A 20,535-nucleotide genomic window follows, 5' to 3' on the forward strand; every position below is an offset into this window, starting at 1 on the left:
AGCAAGATGACAGTAAGTTACTAGGGAACAAAGATACTTTACCTAACACAGTGCCTGGCACAAAGCATCCACCCTAACACAGGATGGCTGGATAAATGAAAGGATGGACAGATGGCTGAAAGAGGAAATACACATGCATACTTTCAAGACTTTCCTATCTATGCAATATATACCTGATGAGAGAAAAATCCAGCAAATCTTCTACTTCTATTATAATTAATCTCCTAAGGTTAAAATGTCATAGACTGAGCTTAGAGTTTTGCTTATTACTCATTAATTTTTGATAGGCTAAAAAAAATCAGTGGTTAGGAGAAAATTCTATATAAGTTTTAATTATATTTTCTACCCAAGGTCACCTTCATAATACAGACCACTTTAAGAGAAGGGCCTCTTCCTCAACTTTGCCTCTACTGATTGGGCACTAAGACTTAACAGCTATGAGAATCTTTCTAACATCTTTGCTTAGCTGCCTGTGATGTTGGGAGTCATCCTAGAAAGAATGGGACTTGTAGGAGAGGCTGAGGGTGGATGATGAGCAGTCAGGAGAGAAACCAGGGTTCTGGTCCTGCCCTGCCACTTGCCAGGTGGGTGATCCTGTACAAACCACGGGTGGATTCTCTTTCCATTGGCTTTATGGGGCCCTGAGAAAGCCTGCAAACTACTAGCAAAAAGACACTTAACTCTCACCAAGAAGAGGTATTCAGTAAATGTTAAAGAACACCAACAATAATAAGACAACAACTGCTTCCTTAGTGAAGCCTGGGCTGCTCTCCTCACGTGTCCAAGTGTAATGAGACCCTTGGACTAATGTGGTTGAAGAGGGTCATTTTCTATCTTGATTCTACATATACGGCTAGAAAAAATCCCAGGCAAATTAATTAGGACTGGATTTCGGAGATGACCCAACTCTCACTTCTCATAGACGAAGGTCCAGAGGCCTAAAGTGATGATGGGAACGGGCACTGTGCTGTGATACAAAGATGAGTAAGATATAAACCTTGTTCTTGGGGAGCCTGTGGTCTCGTGGTAGAGTTAGATGCTATAAAAAGATGGATTTTAGCTGAGTATAATAAGTACTTAAAAATGAGGTTATGGTTCACGGAAAGTGGCATAAATGTAATACCTAAATCTGGGGATTCAGGAAGGAAAAATAAGCCTGTTCTTTAACAATGGGGACCATTTCTTATTCACTGCTATCTATTCCCAGGGCCTGGCATATGGCAGGCATGAACCTTTCTGGTCAAAGGAATGAACTCATACATATATATGTATATAAATGGGAAACCCAAATATCTGGAAATACAATGCCTAAAACAGAAGTTATCTTAACCCAGCTCCTTGGGATGGCACCACCTGCCTCTGCTGGGACAAGAGAGAACTACAAGTGGCTCTTCCTGCCGCCGCTTCTTGAGTGCACACTCCTGGCTCCCTTCTCTCCCCACCCAGCTCCTTCTCACCACCCCAACGCACAGTTTTTCTGACCTTTCCAGTTGGCATTTATGTGGATTCAACACCCTGCTTTTATTTTCCAGAGCCCCCAGATCTCCATCACTATTGTATTTGGTGTAGATGTCTTTGCAGTAAAAAAAAAAAAAACCCCTTTGAAGAGTCAGGGCTGGAAGAGACACTAGAAAAGATACTGTCCCCCACTCAGAAGCCTCATCCTAAACACATCTCTGTATGTCTGTGACATGCTGTAAGAGCACCCCAGAGCTTCTCTGCCCTTCCTGAGGCATCTGAAGGTGGGAGTGCAGGTACCTATGGGAGAAGGATGCAAGTGACATGGACTCAAACTTGGGATGCTGGGGTTGGGATCTGGCTGGAACTCTGATGCCATGGTTCTCACTGTGCTGCTGATGCCAAGGTCATCCCTTCTTTCCGTGGGACTCAACTCTGAAAGATCTGACCGTGGAATTTCACTAACTCTGAGGGGCACAGTGCCAAAGATCAGTATCTCTACCCTCCTTCCAAGTAATTGAGTCTTTTTTTTTTCTTCTTTTTTGGCCACACCACGCGGCGTGTGAGATCTTAGTTCCCTGACCAGGGATCGAACCCATGCCCCCTGCAGTGGAAGCACAGAGACTTAACCACTGGACCGCCAGGGAAGTCCCCCAAGTAATTTAGTCTTACTGCACACTTCTTTCCATCACCTCCCTCTTTCCTTGCTCCGAGATAATGGGCTTACTATGCCTTCATTCTCCCCTGCTCTCAGAGCAGTAGAGAGCCCTGCCAGGGAGGCAGTGGGGTGCATTGGCCCACACAAAACCGCTTCAGATCCTGCCTACCTCCCTTGCTAAACTGTGTAGCCGTGGATAAATAAGTCACTCAACCTCTCTGAAAACTATAAAATGAAGACAATTTACCACTTACCTCACAGAGTTTACAATAAGGATTAAGTTAAATGTAAAAATAGGTAGCAGGGGGATTGATGCATATTAGGCACTGGAAAAATACTACCTCCCTTCTCCTGTTACTGAACTCAGACACCATAGCTCATACAGGTACCAAACCATCCAGAGGCCACAAAGGGGACGGGGCAGATCATGGACCCTTCCTGGACCCCTCATTTAGTATTTCTTCCTTACTAGGGATAGGGGTAGGGTGGTAGACAGAATAATTCTAATAAATGATTCATACAACAGAATGACCCATAGTGAATGTAGGAATCGGGGGGCTCTTTCATGAAGCTGCTATTAAGAAGAAACAGGGAGCTCAGGTCCGTGCTCTGTGATGACCTAGATGGGTGGGATGGGGGTGGGGGAAGGGAGGTCCAAGAGGGAAAGGATATATGTATACACATAGCTGATTCACTTTATTGTACAGCAGAAACTAACACAACATTGTAAAGCAATCATACTCCAACTTAAAAAAAAAAGAAGAAGAAGAAATAGCTCTGCATAATGGCCCAACTCAAGAGATCCCCAAAAGAAATTTCTTCCTTGTTTTTTTTTTTCTGGCCATGCCACACAGCATGCAGGATCTTAGTCCCCTGACCAGGGATCGAACCCATGCCCCCTGCAGTGGAAGCACGGAGTCTTAACCACTGGACCACCAGGGAAGTCTGACATGACAAGAGACAGGACAAACTTGCCTTAGCTCTTCTCTCGCTGTCTTCCCATTTGTAAACACATCACCCATAACCCCTTCCTGCCCCTATAAATGGAAGAGAGGAACTCTGTTTGGAAATAAGCTGCCACGGCTGAGTATGTTATTTTCAGTGTGGGTTTCCATTAGGTGATTTAATAAATGTTATGAAAACACTACTTCCTCTCACACAACACAATGAAACCCTATTGAACACTTAGTATCTTACCTTTACTTTTTCACCATTAATCTCCACTGTCTTAATCATAAAATCAACTCCAATTGTGGCTCCTTGTCCTGGGGGGAAAAGACCCTAAAGCAGAAATAATAGAAAATAACAATAAGCAAATCTTTCAATTAAATGAGATTCTCCCCCCACCCCACCCCATTACTACCCATCGCCAGCTCCTTCCTTTGGCTGAGTTAACTGGTAGAAGAGAGAACTCTGGTTAGTGTCATGGGAACCCTGTTTAATTTAACTTTGTATATATATTTTGAGGGGAGGAGAAAGGAGGGTGCATGGGGGAGAGAGAAATGCTGAAAGAAGAAGGAAGGGGAAAGGGGGACAAAGAAAGGAGGAAGCAGACAGAGAGGGTAAAGGAAGAGAGAACTGGGAAAGGACGGGGGACCTGACTTCAAAGAATGAAACAGAAAAATCAGACACAAGGATAAGACACGGAGCTGCAGGGATGAGATTGGGATGGTCTGGGTGGGGGCAAAATGGACAGGTGCTCTAAAAGGTAAGATCAAGGAAGATTAAAACTGGCTATTAGTCTAGGGCATGGACAGCCATGGGGGTGAACAACCAAGATGAAAAAACAAACAAGAACTCAACACAAGAAACGTGAATGAGACAGTGATCCTTTGAATTTCTGTCTGCCCTGAGAGTGATAACTATTTCTGTACCATACAGATATAACTATATGAGATCAGGGCCAATGACCCTGGGAAGATAACTGAAGAAAAGCAGTCATCCAGGGAGACAGTATAGTAGAAATAGCACCAAACCAGGAGGCAGCAGCCTAAGGATCTCTGAGTGACCTTAGGCAAACCAGTCCTTCTCTCTGGTCTGATGTAAGTATTTCAAAACAAAGCTTTACATCAAATTGGAAGCTGAACTAGAAAGGTATGATTTTAGTAAAATTACATGTATAATGTAATTTACTGTCACATAATATTTCCCGTAAGCTTAGGGAGGGAGTTGAAGTGGGAAGGAATTCTATCAAGAAAGAACCCTTCACCTAGTTTCTCTTCCCTCTTCACATTCATACTCCAGAATTTCCAGAAATTAAAGTAAAATGGACTTCATTAGCTCTGGGAGCTAAGACTGGGGCATCTTTAAGTCCATTCCCTAACAAGAGAGTTCTTTAATTAAAGTTTGATCTTAAAAGACTGAGCATCAGACCAACAGAAACTGTTCCACTGAATGTCTGCAAAAGATGTAAATATAAACATTCATAACTTTTCTTACAAATATTGAATCAATTTTCTTCTATTTTGGTTTGGCTCAAACACAAGGCTGCCAAGCTTCAAGTTTACAGCTCCAGCTGTTTTGCAGTATAACAAATGCCAAAAAAGAAAACAAATCCTTCCCAGTGTCTCCCTCATCATTTTGTTCCCCAATTCCTCATGCCTCAAAAACAGCTGAATCCAATTCATTTTAACTGTCGACTAAATAACAAAACTAAACATAATCCTGTCTATGAAATATGAACTTTGGGGGGAGTTGAGGGACTGCGAGTGGTAAAAAGTAAACAGAAAAGAAAAATAAGGGGTGGTGTGCTTATTGGTAAAAATTACTGTTTAAAAATCAAAGTATTTTTACCCCTAATGACAAGAATTATGCTTTTAAAAAGAAAAGCCAGGGCTTCCCTGGTGGCGCAGTGGTTGAGAGTCCGCCTGCCGATGCAGGGGACACGGGTTCATGCCCCGGTCTGGGAAGATCCCACATGCCGCGGAGCGGCTGGGCCCGTGAGCCATGGCCGCTGAGCCTGCACAACTGGAGCCTGTGCTCCACAACGGGAGAGGCCACAACAGTGAGAGGCCCGCAAACCCAAGAAAAAAAAAAAAAAGCCAGACTCCTATGGTCTCAGAGGTTAGAACATGCAAAAGATAAAAAATATCACACTGTGAACCGGAAGATCTGGATTCTAATCCTAGCCTTGCCACTAACATGATATGAGATGCTAATAAGTCATTTCATCCCTCTAAGACCTGAGTTTTTTACCTATAAAATGAGAAGAGTGGGCTTAAAAGTCTGTAAGGGAACTTTCAGTAATTAGACAAGGTCAAGGGAACTTCTGACAAAGGGACTGAAAACTTTACATCTCTGCAGTCTTGTCCTCCTGCCAAAAGCAGAAAGGTTACTAATGGTAGGGGGAAGTAAAACCAGTTGGAGTTTCCAATATTACGCCATGGCGGTTGACTGAGCCCAGATGCCTGTCAGCTTGTTACTTTTGATTTCACCAGGCCATGGCTTAGTAAAAAGTCCTATTCTGCGTTCATTATCATGGGAAAAACCTTGACATTTCCAAAGGTGACTCTCTGCCCTCAAGCTGTATGTGTTATCCAATCTGTCTCTCCAGTTTTCCAGAGAACCACAGACTGTCAGAGCTAGAAGGGGCCTTGGAGATCACAGGGAGGCAGGAAGGCTCAGCAAGGGGGCGGAATTTCCCCAGGCTCACGGGGCAAGAGCTGGGACGAGGGCCCGTGTCTCCACTCTCGAGCCAGTGTTCTCTCCTGGGCACCAGGTTGCCCTGTGCCTTAGACAGAAGAGCTATTCTCAACCTTCCCCATTAGCACTTTATGAAAATCCAAGATGCATGCATGATAAATCCTGAAAAGGATGCCATTCATAATTTTCCAGGAAAACACAGAAGAAGGTCAACCTCAGAATGACTTCCCACCCATTTCTGTGTGAAATCAGGTATATAATCTCTGGCAGTAACTCTCAAAAGGGCAGCCCCAAAGGGAACTTGTACTTAGAACAAACGATAAGGACTCAACCCAGAGGGAACATTTAATTTAGTTCAAATAGTCCTTCACTGTTCTCATTTCATTCCCGAGGAATAGGTTAGAAAAATCAGCATATTTGGTTCTAAACCAAAACGATTTGATCAGTTTTCTGGGAGGAACTGAGAGGGCATCAGCAGGGAGCTTGAGGGGTTTAATTTGAATTTGAGTTTTTAAAAAGTTAACATTTAGGTTTAACTTGACATCTAGATTCATTTGTTTCCACCTTTGGATTATTATTAATGAGTAATCTATTTTTTTATCTGATAAGCTATTTTTGATACTGCAGACTGAAAGAAAAACCACTCACCCCTTTTACTAAAAGAAGCCACAAGAGAGGCGTGGGAGGGCTGGTGGAGACCCATTGAGCCGTGCTCCCTGGAAATGGTTCAGAAACTCTAGTCTATACGAACTCTTACGTATAAAATAAATAAGCTGTGAGGATATATTATACAACACTGGGAATCCAGCCAACATCTTATAACTATAAATGGAGTCTAACCTTTAAAAATGGTGAATCACTATGTTGTGCACCTGTAATATAATACTGTACATCAACTATACTTCAATTTTTTAAAAAGTTAAAAGAAAAGAGCAAAGGATATTTCACAGAGAAAATAGTGGTCATGTTCACCGTTGCTGAGACTTCAAATAAGATGAAAATTTTTAAATGTTGAAAAAAAACCCTCTAGACTAGGCTATGGAGCTGGTACACTTGCAAAGGGCTCGTTAAGCACTGGCAGACAAGAGGCTGGCGTGGGTACCACTCACCCATCCTGTCAGGATCCCCTAACCCCGAAGGCCAGATGGAAAAACCCGACCCCAGACTTCAGACTTCTTACCTGAGTGAACCGTCGGACTAGGCACGTCTTCCCCACACCAGCATTGCCGATTAAAACAATTTTAAACAGGAAATCATAATCTTCCATACTCATTTACACAGCTGCAAGGCAAACACAGGCACGAGTGAGATGGGCCTGGTCAGACTTGCCCACAGAGCTCAAGCTGCGCCAGCCTGTCTCCTCGGGAACAGCAGGGCTGACTCATTTGAGGAGCAATTTAACGCTCCCCTCTGGTGACCCTGCCAGCGAGAGAGGAACATAGGTGTTTGGTCACAGACGGACTTTATTCCTTCCCAGTCACCTCACGCCACAAAGAGCAAATGACACAGATGTCATTTCACCTGGTAAACTTTATTCTTCCAAGCAGTCAGGTCGCAGGTCTCTCATGTGATAAGATGTTTTCTTTTAGCATTAAAAGGAGATTGCAAATCTCTGTGCAGACAAGCTGGGGGTGCAAGGAAGCAGAGCGAAGGGGAGCCCATCCAAAGCTGAAAGGTGGTTTATGTACATGCTGTGAGTGCCTCTGGGAGGAAGGGCTAGAAACTGGGAGACTGAACAAAGGGAGGAAGCTTCCAGTCTCCTGCAAGTCCTGGGGGTCTTGGGGTCTTACCAGTGGGAGTTACCGCCATCTTCCCTTCTATCACCACCCCTTTGCTATACACCTCCTGCCAGCCTTGCTGATGCTGCAGTACCTCCCAAGGTGCTGGTCTTTTCATTCCCATAGGCTGTGTACATGGTATTTCCTCTACCTGGGATGCCCTACCGCCCACTCTTTCTGTGTTGTGAAGTCAACCCTTTTAAGGACCAATGCAAGCATCTCTTTCTCTCTCAATTTTTCGCTGATCTTCCCCCAATAAACACGTTCATTGTTCCTCTGTCCTGAAACTTCATACAATTATTTGTTCAAACGTCTGCCTCATCCTTGAGGGAAGGGATGATGTCTTTCAGCTCTATTTTCCTAGCCCATGGGACAGAGTTACACTCAGTAAATAGCTTCTCTGTAGAATTAAATAATTAATTAATGGACCTATGGCTGAAGTGTAGGCCTTAGTTTCTTAATTGTACTAAAAAGAATACTACCTGCTCTGTCTACTTCAGAGGACTGTGGTGCAGATTTGAAAGAAAAAAAAAAAAAACTGTACAAAAGAGCCTTGGTTACCCATAAAGCCCTATCCTGGTAAAAACAATTATTGTCTATTGAGTACCTACTACAGCACTGTGCTAGTCACCATAGGAAGTACAGAGATGAGACAGTCTCTGCCCTTGAAACCAACGTGAGAAAAGCTAAAAAACAATGACAGGGCCTCCCTGGTGGCACAGTGGTTAAGAATCCGCCTGCCAATGCAGGGGACATGGGTTCCAGCCCTGGTTTGGGAATATCCCACATGCCGCGAAGCAACTAAGCCCGTGCACCACACCTACTGAGCCTGCCCTCTAAAGCCTGCAAGCCACAACTACTGAGCCCATGTGCCACAACTACTGAAGCCCGCATGCCTGGAGCCCGTGCTCTGCAACAAGAGAAGCCACCGCAGTGAGAAGCCCACGCACCACAACGAAGAGTAGCCCCCGCTCGCCGCAACTAGAAAGAAAGCCCGCGCACAGCAATGAAGACTCAACATAGCCAAAAATAAATAAATTAAATAAATAAATTAAAAAAAAACAATAACAAAGTTAAATAAAATTGAGAAAACCAGAAAAAACCTCATTTCCTAAGGTGAAGGCAGAACAAGCCTGAGGGACTCTGGAGGAAGAGGAAAAGGATGACCGACGAGCCCAAGACGGTAAGGGTGCCTGGGAGGCTAAAGCAGCCCGGAGTCACCCCTACCAGCCAGCTGAAGCTCAAAGGGCTGAGGGTTGCAGGGTGGAAGGACGGAAGGAGAGTCCACTGCACTGAGACTTGTGAAGGAGCCAGGGGAGTAGATTCCCTGTGTGCAAAGGTGGTTTCTATGCAGATTCCAATGATCCTTGGAAAGATGACTGATGGCCAAGCCAACATGCAGGTGGCAGCCCAGGGGGTTCTGTCTCTGTTCACCGGGACTGTGAAGGAAAAATATCTCTCTGTCAAGAATCTGGGTCCATAAACGGTCACTGAACTCACTATATGCCAGGCACTATACTTGGCACTTTATGTCTATTTCCATTTGTTTTTACAAGTTTACGAGGCTGGTATTTTATGTTACCTGTTTCGCAGGTGAGTAAATTGAGGGTCACCCAAAGTCATAAAGCTAACAGCCAGACTTCAAGTTCAGAAGGTATACATACCATCAAAATAAGCCTCACTGCCATATGCTCCCACAGTCCCCTCCCCTGCCCTATAGTAACTCACCAAGTTTTACTGTACTTAATTATTTATATCTGTCTCACACTCCAAGTTCATCCCTCAGCATGCACGTGCATGCGCACACACAGCTGTGAACAGCATGAGAGCAGTGAAGTCTCTGTCTGACTGAGCCCTGACCCCAGCCCCTCCCTATCATCATCATTGTCACCGTCGTCAACATCATCACCTCATTTTTTATTATTAACTCATTGATCCTCACAACACTCCTATCAGGTAGACACTATTAGCATTCTAACTTGACAGATGGGGAGACTGAGGCACAGGAGAAGTTAAATAAGAAGTCATTAAGGTCCTACTTAATGGTGGGTCCCACTTCACTGATGGAAGTGAAATTCAAACTGAGATAGCCTGGGTCCACCTCCCACATTCCTGAAGCACTGCCCTACGGTGCCTTTCACAATGCCTGGCTTATAATAGCATCTTAAGAAAGATCTGAAGAAATGTAATGATGAAGGGTAAGACTCAATAAATGTGATTTCCTTTTTCTCTTCCCCTCTGGGTTCAAATCCAGAACTCTTTCTACCACACTTTTAAATAAGAATCAAGGTCAGACTCTGGCTAAAAACGCAGGGATTAAAACTCAATAAAGCTGTTAAAAGTGTAAAGGAAATAAATCTCAGGGCTAGGTGCAAGGAGAGCAGGAAGATGTGAGGCTCTGTGGCTCATACACGGACCACAACTCACTGCTTCCTAAGTCAACAAAAAGAGAACACAGTACTGGGCCACATTCTTTTTCTGTGCTTAGATCGTTTGCAACACATTTACTTCTCCATCTTTGGCAGAGGTCAAAGAAACAAAGCAGAGAATCGAGAGAAGAATGTCCAAAAATAAAGATCTGAAAAACAGGGCTCCTAAGAGAAGGTCAGCAGTGCCCAAATTATGCACGTTCAGGGAGGGAAGGCAAAGAGTTACGTGGCCAGAGTCACGTTCATAGTCAAGTCTCGGGTAGAGACCACCTGGAGCAAGCCACAGACTAAAACTGAAGGCACTGGGTTCCCTGGTGGCGCAGTGGTTGAGAGTCCGCCTGCCCATGCAGGGGACACGGGTTCGTGCCCCGGTCCGGGAAGATCCCACATGCCGCGGAGTGGCTGGGCCCGTGAGCCATGGCCGCCGAGCCTGCGCGTCCGGAGCCTGTGCTCCGCAACCAGAGAGGTCACAACAGTGAGAGGCCCACAAACCGCAAAAAAAAAAAAGTGAAGGCCCTTCTCCTTTCTATAAGGAATTACTTCAATGCTCCGTTGAATGTTTTTTTAAATAAACTTCTGGGGGAAAAGTGTCTGGTCTCTTTAGAAATGCAGGCTGCCTGTGGCTAAGGCTGGACTGTAAACTTCAGGTTACTGGCTGTGGTTACTGTTCTGTTTCTAATAGAAAACACATTGCTGGATGAAGAGCTCACAAGAATCTCTGGAAACTACGCTCTGAGGAAGCCTTTCTGTCTGGGAAATAATGTAACAGCTCAGGCATCACCAATCACCAAGTGATGAGACAGCGTCCAAGGAGGGGGATCTCACTCAGTAGCAGTTAGTTACACGCAGCCCTAAAAGTGACAACAAAAGTTGCACCTTGTCTGGGGAGCAAACATGTCAAAAGATGTGCTACTGGCCAGGCACAAATCTAAGAACTGTATGTTCTATTATTGTTAATAATAGCTAACACTTAATTCAATGTTTATTATGTGCCAGGTATTCTTCTAAATGCATTCACTCATTTAATCCTCACAACAACCGTATGAGGTAGGGTACCATGATTACCATCCCTAATCATAGCAGAGGAAACAGGCACAAAGAGTTTATCCTAAAGTCATGCAGCTAGTCAGTCTTAGGACCAGGACCCAAAGACAGATCCATCTGACTCCAGAGCCCGGCTCCTACTGAAATAGGATGCTGCTGCCCCCTGCCTCGTGGTTGACAGTGTTGCTGTAACTGTCATGAGGGCTGCAGGGTCAGTTGAATGTGCCCCGAGGTCCCTTGGAGCTGCAGTGTTCTGGAACCTCCCTGGTCTAGGAGCAACTCACCCACATTGAAAGGACCACACACTGATTCTAGGTCGTACAAGCACAGCTCCTCATGATGCCCTCAAAGCCCAAGTCTCTTTTAGGAGCTGGACCCAGACTTTTCCTTGAAAACCACACCCACAATTTAGTCACCATATGTCACTGTAACCAAGTATCAGCGCAGGGAATATAAACAGGAACACTACTCAGATAAACAAGCCAAACCTCAAATATCATTATCACCACAATGGCTCTAAATAAATGGATATGTACAGAAGATTCAAAAAAGGAAAAATAGACGAAGAAAAGAAAAAAATGAGTTTAAAAAAGATAAGGAAACAAGATGTACTATGAAAAGCTTAAAAGAAAAAAAAACATTCTAAGCAATGTGATTTTGGCAACATAAACCATTTATCAAAGTGACCTTTTTAAAAAACAAACTATTCACTGCTGTACATCAGAACATTTTTTCCCCTTGCCCTTTTGGGCTCAGGGTAACAGATAAAGTCAAGGCTTCTGGTGAACACAGGGACAGATCCCTGCCCTGCCTTCTGACCCCCAGCCCCTGCCCAAGAAAATGATACTCGGGGCACTTGGCCTTGTTCAAAAACCGTGTGTCTCACGCAGGTCCTTTTCTCTTTCAAGGTCTCAACCTTGGTCTATAAACGGAGGGGGTGGGTGAACAGGCGCCAGGGCCCCTCCTAGGACAGCCCCTCCCCAGGACAGCCCCTCCCCAGGACGGCGTGTGCTGCCCCTTCTCTAACCCAAAGAGGCAGTATGAGTGCTGAAGGAAACCAAGAGACCTGGTTCTGCGAGAGAGCCCTGTAAAGTTTCCTCATCCCTAAAATCGGGATAGTACTAGAACCTACACCACTGAGTTGCTTGAGAGGCAAATCAGGTAATATATGGAAAACTGATTCATAATCAAATGTATAATAATCAAATGTTTTAAAAAATATCATAATCAAAAAAAAATTTTTTCCCCAACCCTCTGACAAGAGTCACATATACTGATTGCAGAGCACATAGCCAAACAAAAAGGAAATAAAATCACCTGGGGAAAATCTTTTTCCCTACCCACACCCCGCCTGGGGTAAGTACAGTTAATATTTTGGCATACATCCTTCTAATTTTTTTAATATATATATTCTCACATCTATGCGTTTTTTTAATTTATGGATCTTTAAAACAAAAACAATCATAATATTACAAAACTTTTTTTTTTTTCTACAGAGTGCTATTTTCCCAAAACCCAGAATCAGAACTCACGGTCTACAAAAAGAATGGACACCCAGAATGCCCATCAGCCTTCACTCAACACTTGCTCCTATGACCCTAAAAACTCAGGAAGGGGGAGGGGGAAGACAGTGACATAACTGAGAAATACTAAATACTATAACCCAATGTTGGAGATTTAAAAGGTTTTGAAAATTTCCACAATGAAGAAAACTGGCTAACTGTTTAATCCAGGATTTACCAAACATGACTTTAGCTGAAAAATCTTTTCTTATATTAATACCTTTTAACATCACTTGCTACTAAGCCTCCACGAAACATTAGTGTGGTAAATGCTATTTTATAGCATTTGAAATCAGGGCTACCCAGGTAGGGTTGCTAGAAGGAGGGAGGGAAGAAGGAAGGAAGAGGAAACCTAGCTAAATTTCAATTTCAGATAGCAACAAATAAATTTTAATGTTTGCTCCAAATATTACATGGGACCTATGAATAATTTTTTAGTATATAAGTATGACCCAAATACTTCCTATGAAATACTTTTTTTAGGCTGAGCTGGGTCTTCATTGCGGCACGTGGGCTTCTCTAGTTGCAGCACGTGGGCTCCTGTAGTTGCAGCACGCAGGCTCAGTAGTTGTCGCTTGTGGGCTTAGTTGCAGTATGTGGGATCTTAGTTCCCCAACCAGGGATCGACCCCAGGTCCCCTGCATTGGGAGCGTGGAGTCTTAACCACTGGACTGCCAGGGAAGTCTCTGGGCATTCTATATTTTATCTAGCAACTCCTACCCAGGGAAAATTTGACTCATCAGGTCTAGGAGAAACAGAGGCCCTAAGCACAACCCCAGCTGTGGAGGAAGATGGGCAGGACATGAGAAACATCAAAAACAACCAAACAAGGAATAAAAAAGGGCAGCAAGTAACATTTGAAGAAAGCATTACTGAGCTGGGGTTCTTCAGAATCTGGGCCAGACTCCAGGGACTGGGTTCAGACTGGCACACAGGGCTGAGCAAGTAAGTCTCTCCCTCCTGGACAATCCCAGGGCACTGTGGACCTTCCTCCAAGTACATATCCACACGTGCTCTGTCTGGTGGCGGGGGCCATGCCCTACACATCTATTGCTCCTACTGTCTGTCCTTAAAGACAAGGACCACACTTCAACAAGATACTCATGTCTGCATACTCCACTGGCTGTGTTCAAGAAGTATAGGATGAATTGGAACTGTTTGATCTGTCTTTTCCTCTAACAAGGTTCTGTCTCAGGAAAGTCATTATTGCTTAATTACTAGAAGGCAATTACTAAACATTACTTTAATCAACTACTGCAGCTCACTTGCTTTACATCAGTGCTAATTTCAAGTTACTGTAAGTTAATTATTCTTCTTGGCCAGGGATGGCAAACACCCACCTGTGCCGTGGCTGCTCCTCATTCATCAGGCCATAATCCCCAGCATTTTCGTACGGCCCTTTACAGTTTACCAAATGTTTTCACAGACATGATCTAATCTGGACCTGCCGACAAGAACTGGTTCTTATCATTCATTAGGCAGGTGAGGAAACCGAGGGTTTAGGTGATGAAGTGATTCATCCTAAGTCACACACTGGTGAGTTGCAAGGTGACCTCTGTATCCTACACACCTAGAACTTCTCCCTCTTGCGCGAACACACTGTTTTCCCAGGTTCCTGGGTATTTGGAACATGATTTGAACACTTATGTGCCAGGAACTGTGCTGTTTGCATATATAATCTTATTTAACTTTTTCAACCACCTCATTAGGTAGGCTTATTTTTTTCCTTCTTCTTATTTATTTATTTATTTATTTATTTATTTATTTTTTGCGGTATGCGGGCCTCTCACTGCTGCAGCCTCTCCCGCCGCAGAGCACAGACTCTGGACACGCAGGCCCAGCGGCCACGGCTCATGGGCCCAGCCACTACGAGGCACGTGGGATCCTCCCAGACTGGGGCACGAACCCGTGTCCCCGGCATCGGCAGGCGGACTCTCAACCACTGCGCCACCAGGGAAGCCCCAGGCTTATTTTTTTTTAACATCTTTATTGGAGTATAATTGCTTTACAATGGTGTGTTAGTTTCTGCTTTATAACAAAGTGAATCAGCTATACATATACATATATCCCCATATCTCTTCCTTCTAGGTAGGCTTATTATTCCTATATATAGATAAGGAAACTGAGGTTCAGAGAAGTTAACCTATTTGTTCAAAATTACACAGCTAATGAGTAAAAGTATCAGGATTCAAAATCCAAGTTTTTCTGTGACAAAATTAAGTTGGAACTCTGTGAGAGTTATACTAAAATAAATTCCAGATGGATTAAAGATTTGGATTTTTAAAAATGAAAACATGAAAGTGCTAGAAGAAAGCAGGATATACATAAATATATAAATCTTAAAGTGGGGCAGGCTTTCTAAGAATTGCTCAAAATCAAAGCCATAAAATAAAGATATTGACCCATTTGACTAATTTTTTTTTAATTCTGCATTGCAAAACAGTAAAAGATAAACTGACTAAAATACCTGAAATGCATATAACTAAGGGCTAATTTCCTTAAATGCATAGAGTTCCTACAAATCAATAAGAAAAAATGAATAACCCAATAGAAAAAAAGGGCAAAGGACATGAGCAGATAGTTTACAAGAAGGAAATTAAAATGGTACTTACATTAAAAAAAAAAAGATCAGCCTCATATAGTTTGAGTAAATTCAAACTATAATGATTTATAATTATAAATAATAATTTATAATGAAAACTATAATCAATTTTTAATCAGAGGCCATTTTTCATATCAGATTGGCAACATTCACTCTGTATTGGACAGAGTGTAGAGAAATGGGGCATTGAATACTGCTGGTGGGAGGCAAATCAATGCAACTTCTATGGAGGGCAATACTGAGTTAAAACTAAAAGGGCTGTTATTATAACCCCTCTGACCCAGCAATTTCACTCCTAGGAATCTGTCCTACACTTATACTGATACACATGTGCAAAGGCACATGAAGTAGGATATTCACTACAACAATGTTTGTAATAGCAAATAAGAAATCAGCCTAAATCCATCAGCAGGAAAATAGTTGTACAGATGGTGAAAACTATACATCAATATACCACGCAGCCCACAATGGATATCTGTAAGATACATTAAGTGAAAGAAGCAAGGTGGAGAATGGTGTGTATAGTATGAAAAGAGGGGCATATAATTATTTATCTGCATATGCATAAAATATCTCTGAAAAATACAAAAGAAAACTAGCAACAGTGTTTGCTTCTGGAGAGGCTGTAGTATGTAGCTCTTTCTGGGAAAGAAGATAACCTCTAACTCTTTTTGTTTGTTTGTTTTGGTTTTTTTTTGCGGTACGCGAGCCTCTCACTGTTGTGACCTCTCCCATTGCGGAGCACAGGCTCCGGACGCGCAGGCTCAGCGGCCACGGCTCACGGGCCCAGCCGCTCCGCGGCATGTGGGATCTTCCCGGACCGGGGCACGAACCCGTGTCTCCTGCATCGGCAGGCGGACTCTCAACCACTGCGCCACCAGGGAAGCCCCCTCTAACTCTTAATAGACTCTGCCCTTTCATTCAGTCTACAATAGTGCTTAAAAGGCAAGGTAGTTGTCCTAATACAGAGAAAGGGGCCCTTTTAAAACTATTTGTTTGGGGTGCTCTGTCTCTTTTTGTTTTTCTCTTTGTCTGCCCTGCTGCACCCCTTCCTGTGACAGAGACTCAGGAAGGAATGTCCCACCCAGGTTCTGCAGTTGCTTTTTCTAGTTCATGGTGTATATTAAAACACGTCTCAGAGCAGCGAGACTCGACATGGTAGGCTCATTCTTTCACATCAACTTCCCTTAAAACCAAGTACCAAGTATGACAGCCAAATCCAATGGACAGAAAAATAGTCTATTTTTGTCACTAATAAAAACAAAACTCTCACCCATGTAAATCATGTATTACCACTCAGAAATTACTCTCACTGTACCCTGACACAGAATCTTCCTGAGGAAGCAGGAGAAGCCTGTCCTTTTCTCCCCATTTCACAGAAATGGCATTTGAAAGTAGGAGAGTGACTCGCCTCAGGCCACTCAGCATGCAAGCAACAGAGTCAGAAGAGACACGTGGGTCCCCTGACGCTAAATCAGAGCTGCCGCCAGGACAAATAAAGTCTGCAAATATAAATCCCTACTGGGCAAGGCCACGGGCCTAACCACCAGTGGAAGCTGGCATGGACCCGTGGATGGGAGGCAGGTCAAAAGCAGCCCTTGGCTTGCTTGCACTGGGAGGGATATTAGGTCCAATGAAAGGAATCTCGAAGAGAGGAAAAAGAAAAAAAAAGCAGCCCTTGGGAATAGTTTTTAAGACATGAAAATAAATAAATAAATAAATAAAGTAGGCCTGAGATCTCCACAATATTACTTTCAAAACCAAGACAATAAAATATTTTACCTTCTTCTTTGTACATACTGTCTTTTATATTTTCCTATTTCCTCGAAATACAAAATGTATTTGGGATACCAGACAAAGAAGAAAAATGAAAAGTAATCCAAGAAACAGCATTTCATCAGAACGTTAACCAAAGCACACGTCCAAATGATCTTGTTTAAGTAAACAATGCTCTTTCACCTTCCACAGTGAGAAGGTGTCACTGCCCTGAGCCCAAATGTGTTTTCCCACATATAAGTGAGAGGAGGAGGGAGGGCCATTGCTGAGGACCCACTTGGGCCCCCATTCAGTTCATTCCCCATGCAGAGCTAATTTATTTTGTACCACAGCACCTGGGGGCAGGTGCTTGACCATGAGCCTTGGATGCACTTGGTAGTATTGGCACCTTGATTTCCAGGGGAAAAGGATGATACCCTTCCCACTCAATCCCTTTCCAAGATTGGGAGCCTCAGTCTGCAAAACATGTTTGTTGCACTGATCTAAAAAAAGGCCTTCCCCAGACCCAACTTGCTGTTTCCAGCTTCTGCACAAGCCCAGGCCAGGCTCCCTCTATTGTTCTCCTCCAACAATAAACAATACCACCCACAAAGAGCTCCAGGGAGGGGGAGGAGGTTTGTTCCCCCCATCGTGTTCTCTAAATCGGGGATTGTGTCTAATCTTTCCTCTGCAGAAGCTTTCCTGCGCCTGTTTGGCTACACCGGAAGGGCCTCATTATCAGCATCTTTAGGCTCCTCCCCCAGGGTGAGCGCACAATGTGGCCCAGCCAGGAGGCCAGAGGTCACGGCTGCAGCCCCAAGCACTTCCCTCTGCCTTAGGGACCCAAGGCAGACCAAGGATGGAGGTATCTCCTTCCCTGTCACTCCAGGCTGGACCCTACCCTCAGCTGTTTAAGCTGATTCCCTCCTCACTGGAAGCAGGAGACAAAGGAAAAGGAAAGCAAGTGTCCACGTGCTCTATGACTCAAACGGATGAGGATGAAATGTAGCAATTCTCCCAAGTTTGTCTCCCAAGATTGTGCCAGGTCACAGGAGAATGACTATTTGCCTAGAGCTTAGAGGCTTCATACACACCAGCCCATTTCATCCTTGAAACAGCCTTTGGGTGGGATTTCGTAGTTACTATCAATAAGCTTTTACATCTATAGAGCACCTCAAGTTTGCTAGGTGCTGTCCTGTAAATTATCTTATCTGCATCCTAGCAAATTCCTATCTGGAAGATGGGGTAGAAATTCTCCTCTAGCCTGGTCCCCCAACACACACACGCACAAGCACACAGCCTGCCATAAGCCATTTGTCACCAAGGCCTGCAGATGTGCCGTCAGAAATGTATCTTGAATACCCCCCTCTGCACTACCTTTGTCTCTACGACACCAACCTGGCTCAGGCCCTTGTCACCTCTCACCCAGCCAGTGACGTCTAAGCAGGTGAAGTATAAAGTGGCACGACTTTCCTCACTAGCAAATTTTCAATATTATCAAAAGCCTTAACAACATCCACACTCTTTGATCTAGCAATTTTGCTTCTGGGAATTTTCCTAAGGAATGATTCCAAGATGTGCACAACGGTTTATTCACAGTAGCACACACAGAAAGTTCATTCCAGTATTACTTAGAATAGACCCCCAAAATGAAGCGAGTAAAGCCTCTATCCAACAATGGAGAAATGGTTACACTTTTACTGAGCAACATGATATAACACTATGAAATATATACTTGGAAGAAAATACAGTTTTTAATAGATCTTTATTGGAGTATAATTGCTTCACAATACTGTGTTAGGTTCTGTTGTACAACAAAGTGAACCAACCATTTGCATACATATACCCTCATATACCCTCCCTCTTCAGCCTCCCTCCCACCCTCCCTATCCCACCCCTCTAGGTGGTCACAGAGCACCGAGATGATCTCCCTGTGCTATGCAGCTGCTTCCCACTAGCTATCGGTTTTACATTTGGTAGTGTATATATGTACATACCACTCTCTCACTTCTTCCCAGCTTACCCTTCCCCCTCCCCATGTCCTCAAGTCCATTCTCTAGTAGGTCTGCATCTTTATTCCCGTCCTGCCCCTAGGTTCATCAGAACCTTTTTTTTTTTTTTTAGATTCCATATATATGTGTTAGCATACAGTATTTGTTTTTCTCTTTCTGACTTACTTCACTCTGTATGACAGACTCTAGGTCCATCCACCTCACTACAAATAACTCAATTTCGTTTCTTTTTATGGCTGAGTAATATTCCATTGTATATATGTGCCACATCTTCTTTATCCATTTATTTGTCGATGGACACTTCGGTTGCTTCCATGTCCTGGCTACTGTAAATAGAGCTGCAATGAACATTGTGGTACATGACTCTTTCTGAATTATGGTTTTCTCAGGGTATATGCCCAGTAGTGGGATTACTGGGTCATATGGTAGTTCTATTTTTAGTTTTTTAAGGAACCTCCATACTGTTCTCCATAATGGCTGTATCAATTTACATTCCCACCAACAGTGCAAGAGGTTCCCTTTTCTCTACACCCTCTCCAGCATTTATTGTTTGTAGATTTTTTGATGATGGCCATTCTGACTGGTGTGAGGTGATATCTCATTGTAGTTTTGATTTGCATTTCTCTAATGATTAGTGATGTTGAGCATTCTTTCATGTGTTTGTTGGCAATCTGTATATCTTCTTTGGAGAAATGTCTATTTAGGTCTTCTGCCCATTTTTGGATTGGGTTTTTTTTTTTTGATATTGAGCTGCATGAGCTGCTTGTAAATTTTGGAAATTAATTCTTTGTCAGTTGCTTCATTTGCAAATATTTTCTTCCATTCTGAGGGTTATCTTTTCGTCTTGTTTATGGTTTCCTTTGCTGTGCAAAAGCTTTTAAGTTTCATTAGGTCCCATTTGTTCATTTTTGTTTTTATTTCCATTTCTCTAGGAGGTGGGTCAAAAAGGATCTTGCTGTGATTTATGTCATAGAGTGTTCTGCCTATGTTTTCCTCTAGAGTTTTATAGTGTCTGGACTTACACTTAGGTCTTTAATCCATTTTGAGTTTATTTTTCTGTATGGTGTTAGGGAGTGTTCTAATTTCATTCTTTTACACGTAGCTGTCCAGTTTTCCCAGCACCACTTATTGAAGAGGCTGTCTTTTCTCCATTGTATATTCTTGCCTCCTTTATCAAAAATAAGGTGACCATATGTGTGTGGGTTTATCTCTGGGCTTTCGATCCTTTTCCATTGATCTCCAGCATTTATTGTTTCTAGATTTTTTTGATAATGGCCATTCTGACCCATATGACATAATACCTCATTGTAGTTTTGATTTGCATTTCTCTAATAGTTAGTGATGTTGAGCATCTTTTCATGTGCCTCTTGGCCATCTGTATGTCTTCTTTGGTGAAATGTCTATTTAGGTCTTCTGCCCATTTTTTAATTGGGTTGTTTGGCTTTTTGATATTGCGCCCTATGAGGTGTTTGTATATTTTGGAGATTAATCCTTGTCCGTTGTTTCATTTGTAAATATTTTCTCCCATTCTGAGGGTTGCCTTTTCATCTTGTTTATGGTTTCCTTTGCTGTGCAAAAGCTTTTACGTTTCACTA

The 20,535-nt window shown here is 43.2% G+C and overlaps 1 protein-coding gene across 4 annotated transcripts in view; it reads right to left on the reverse strand.

Annotated features, from left to right (window-relative positions):
* RAB30 (RAB30, member RAS oncogene family) overlaps nucleotides 1-20,535 on the reverse strand; it is an 85,551-nt gene that overhangs the window by 16,647 nt on the left and 48,369 nt on the right. For all 4 annotated transcript variants that reach the window (XM_081239124.1, XM_081239123.1, XM_081239126.1 and 1 more), the window contains exons 2-3: nucleotides 6,939-7,039; nucleotides 3,314-3,397 (exon numbers count right to left, since the gene is read on the reverse strand). In XM_081239124.1, the coding sequence (XP_081095250.1) occupies nucleotides 3,314-3,397; nucleotides 6,939-7,031 (177 nt within the window). In that variant the 5' untranslated portion in view covers nucleotides 7,032-7,039. The remainder of the gene's footprint in view (nucleotides 1-3,313; nucleotides 3,398-6,938; nucleotides 7,040-20,535) is intronic.

The sequence above is a fragment of the Mesoplodon bidens genome (assembly GCF_964165515.1).
Source record: "Mesoplodon bidens genome assembly, chromosome: 7".
Classification (NCBI taxonomy): Eukaryota; Metazoa; Chordata; class Mammalia; order Artiodactyla; family Ziphiidae; genus Mesoplodon; species Mesoplodon bidens.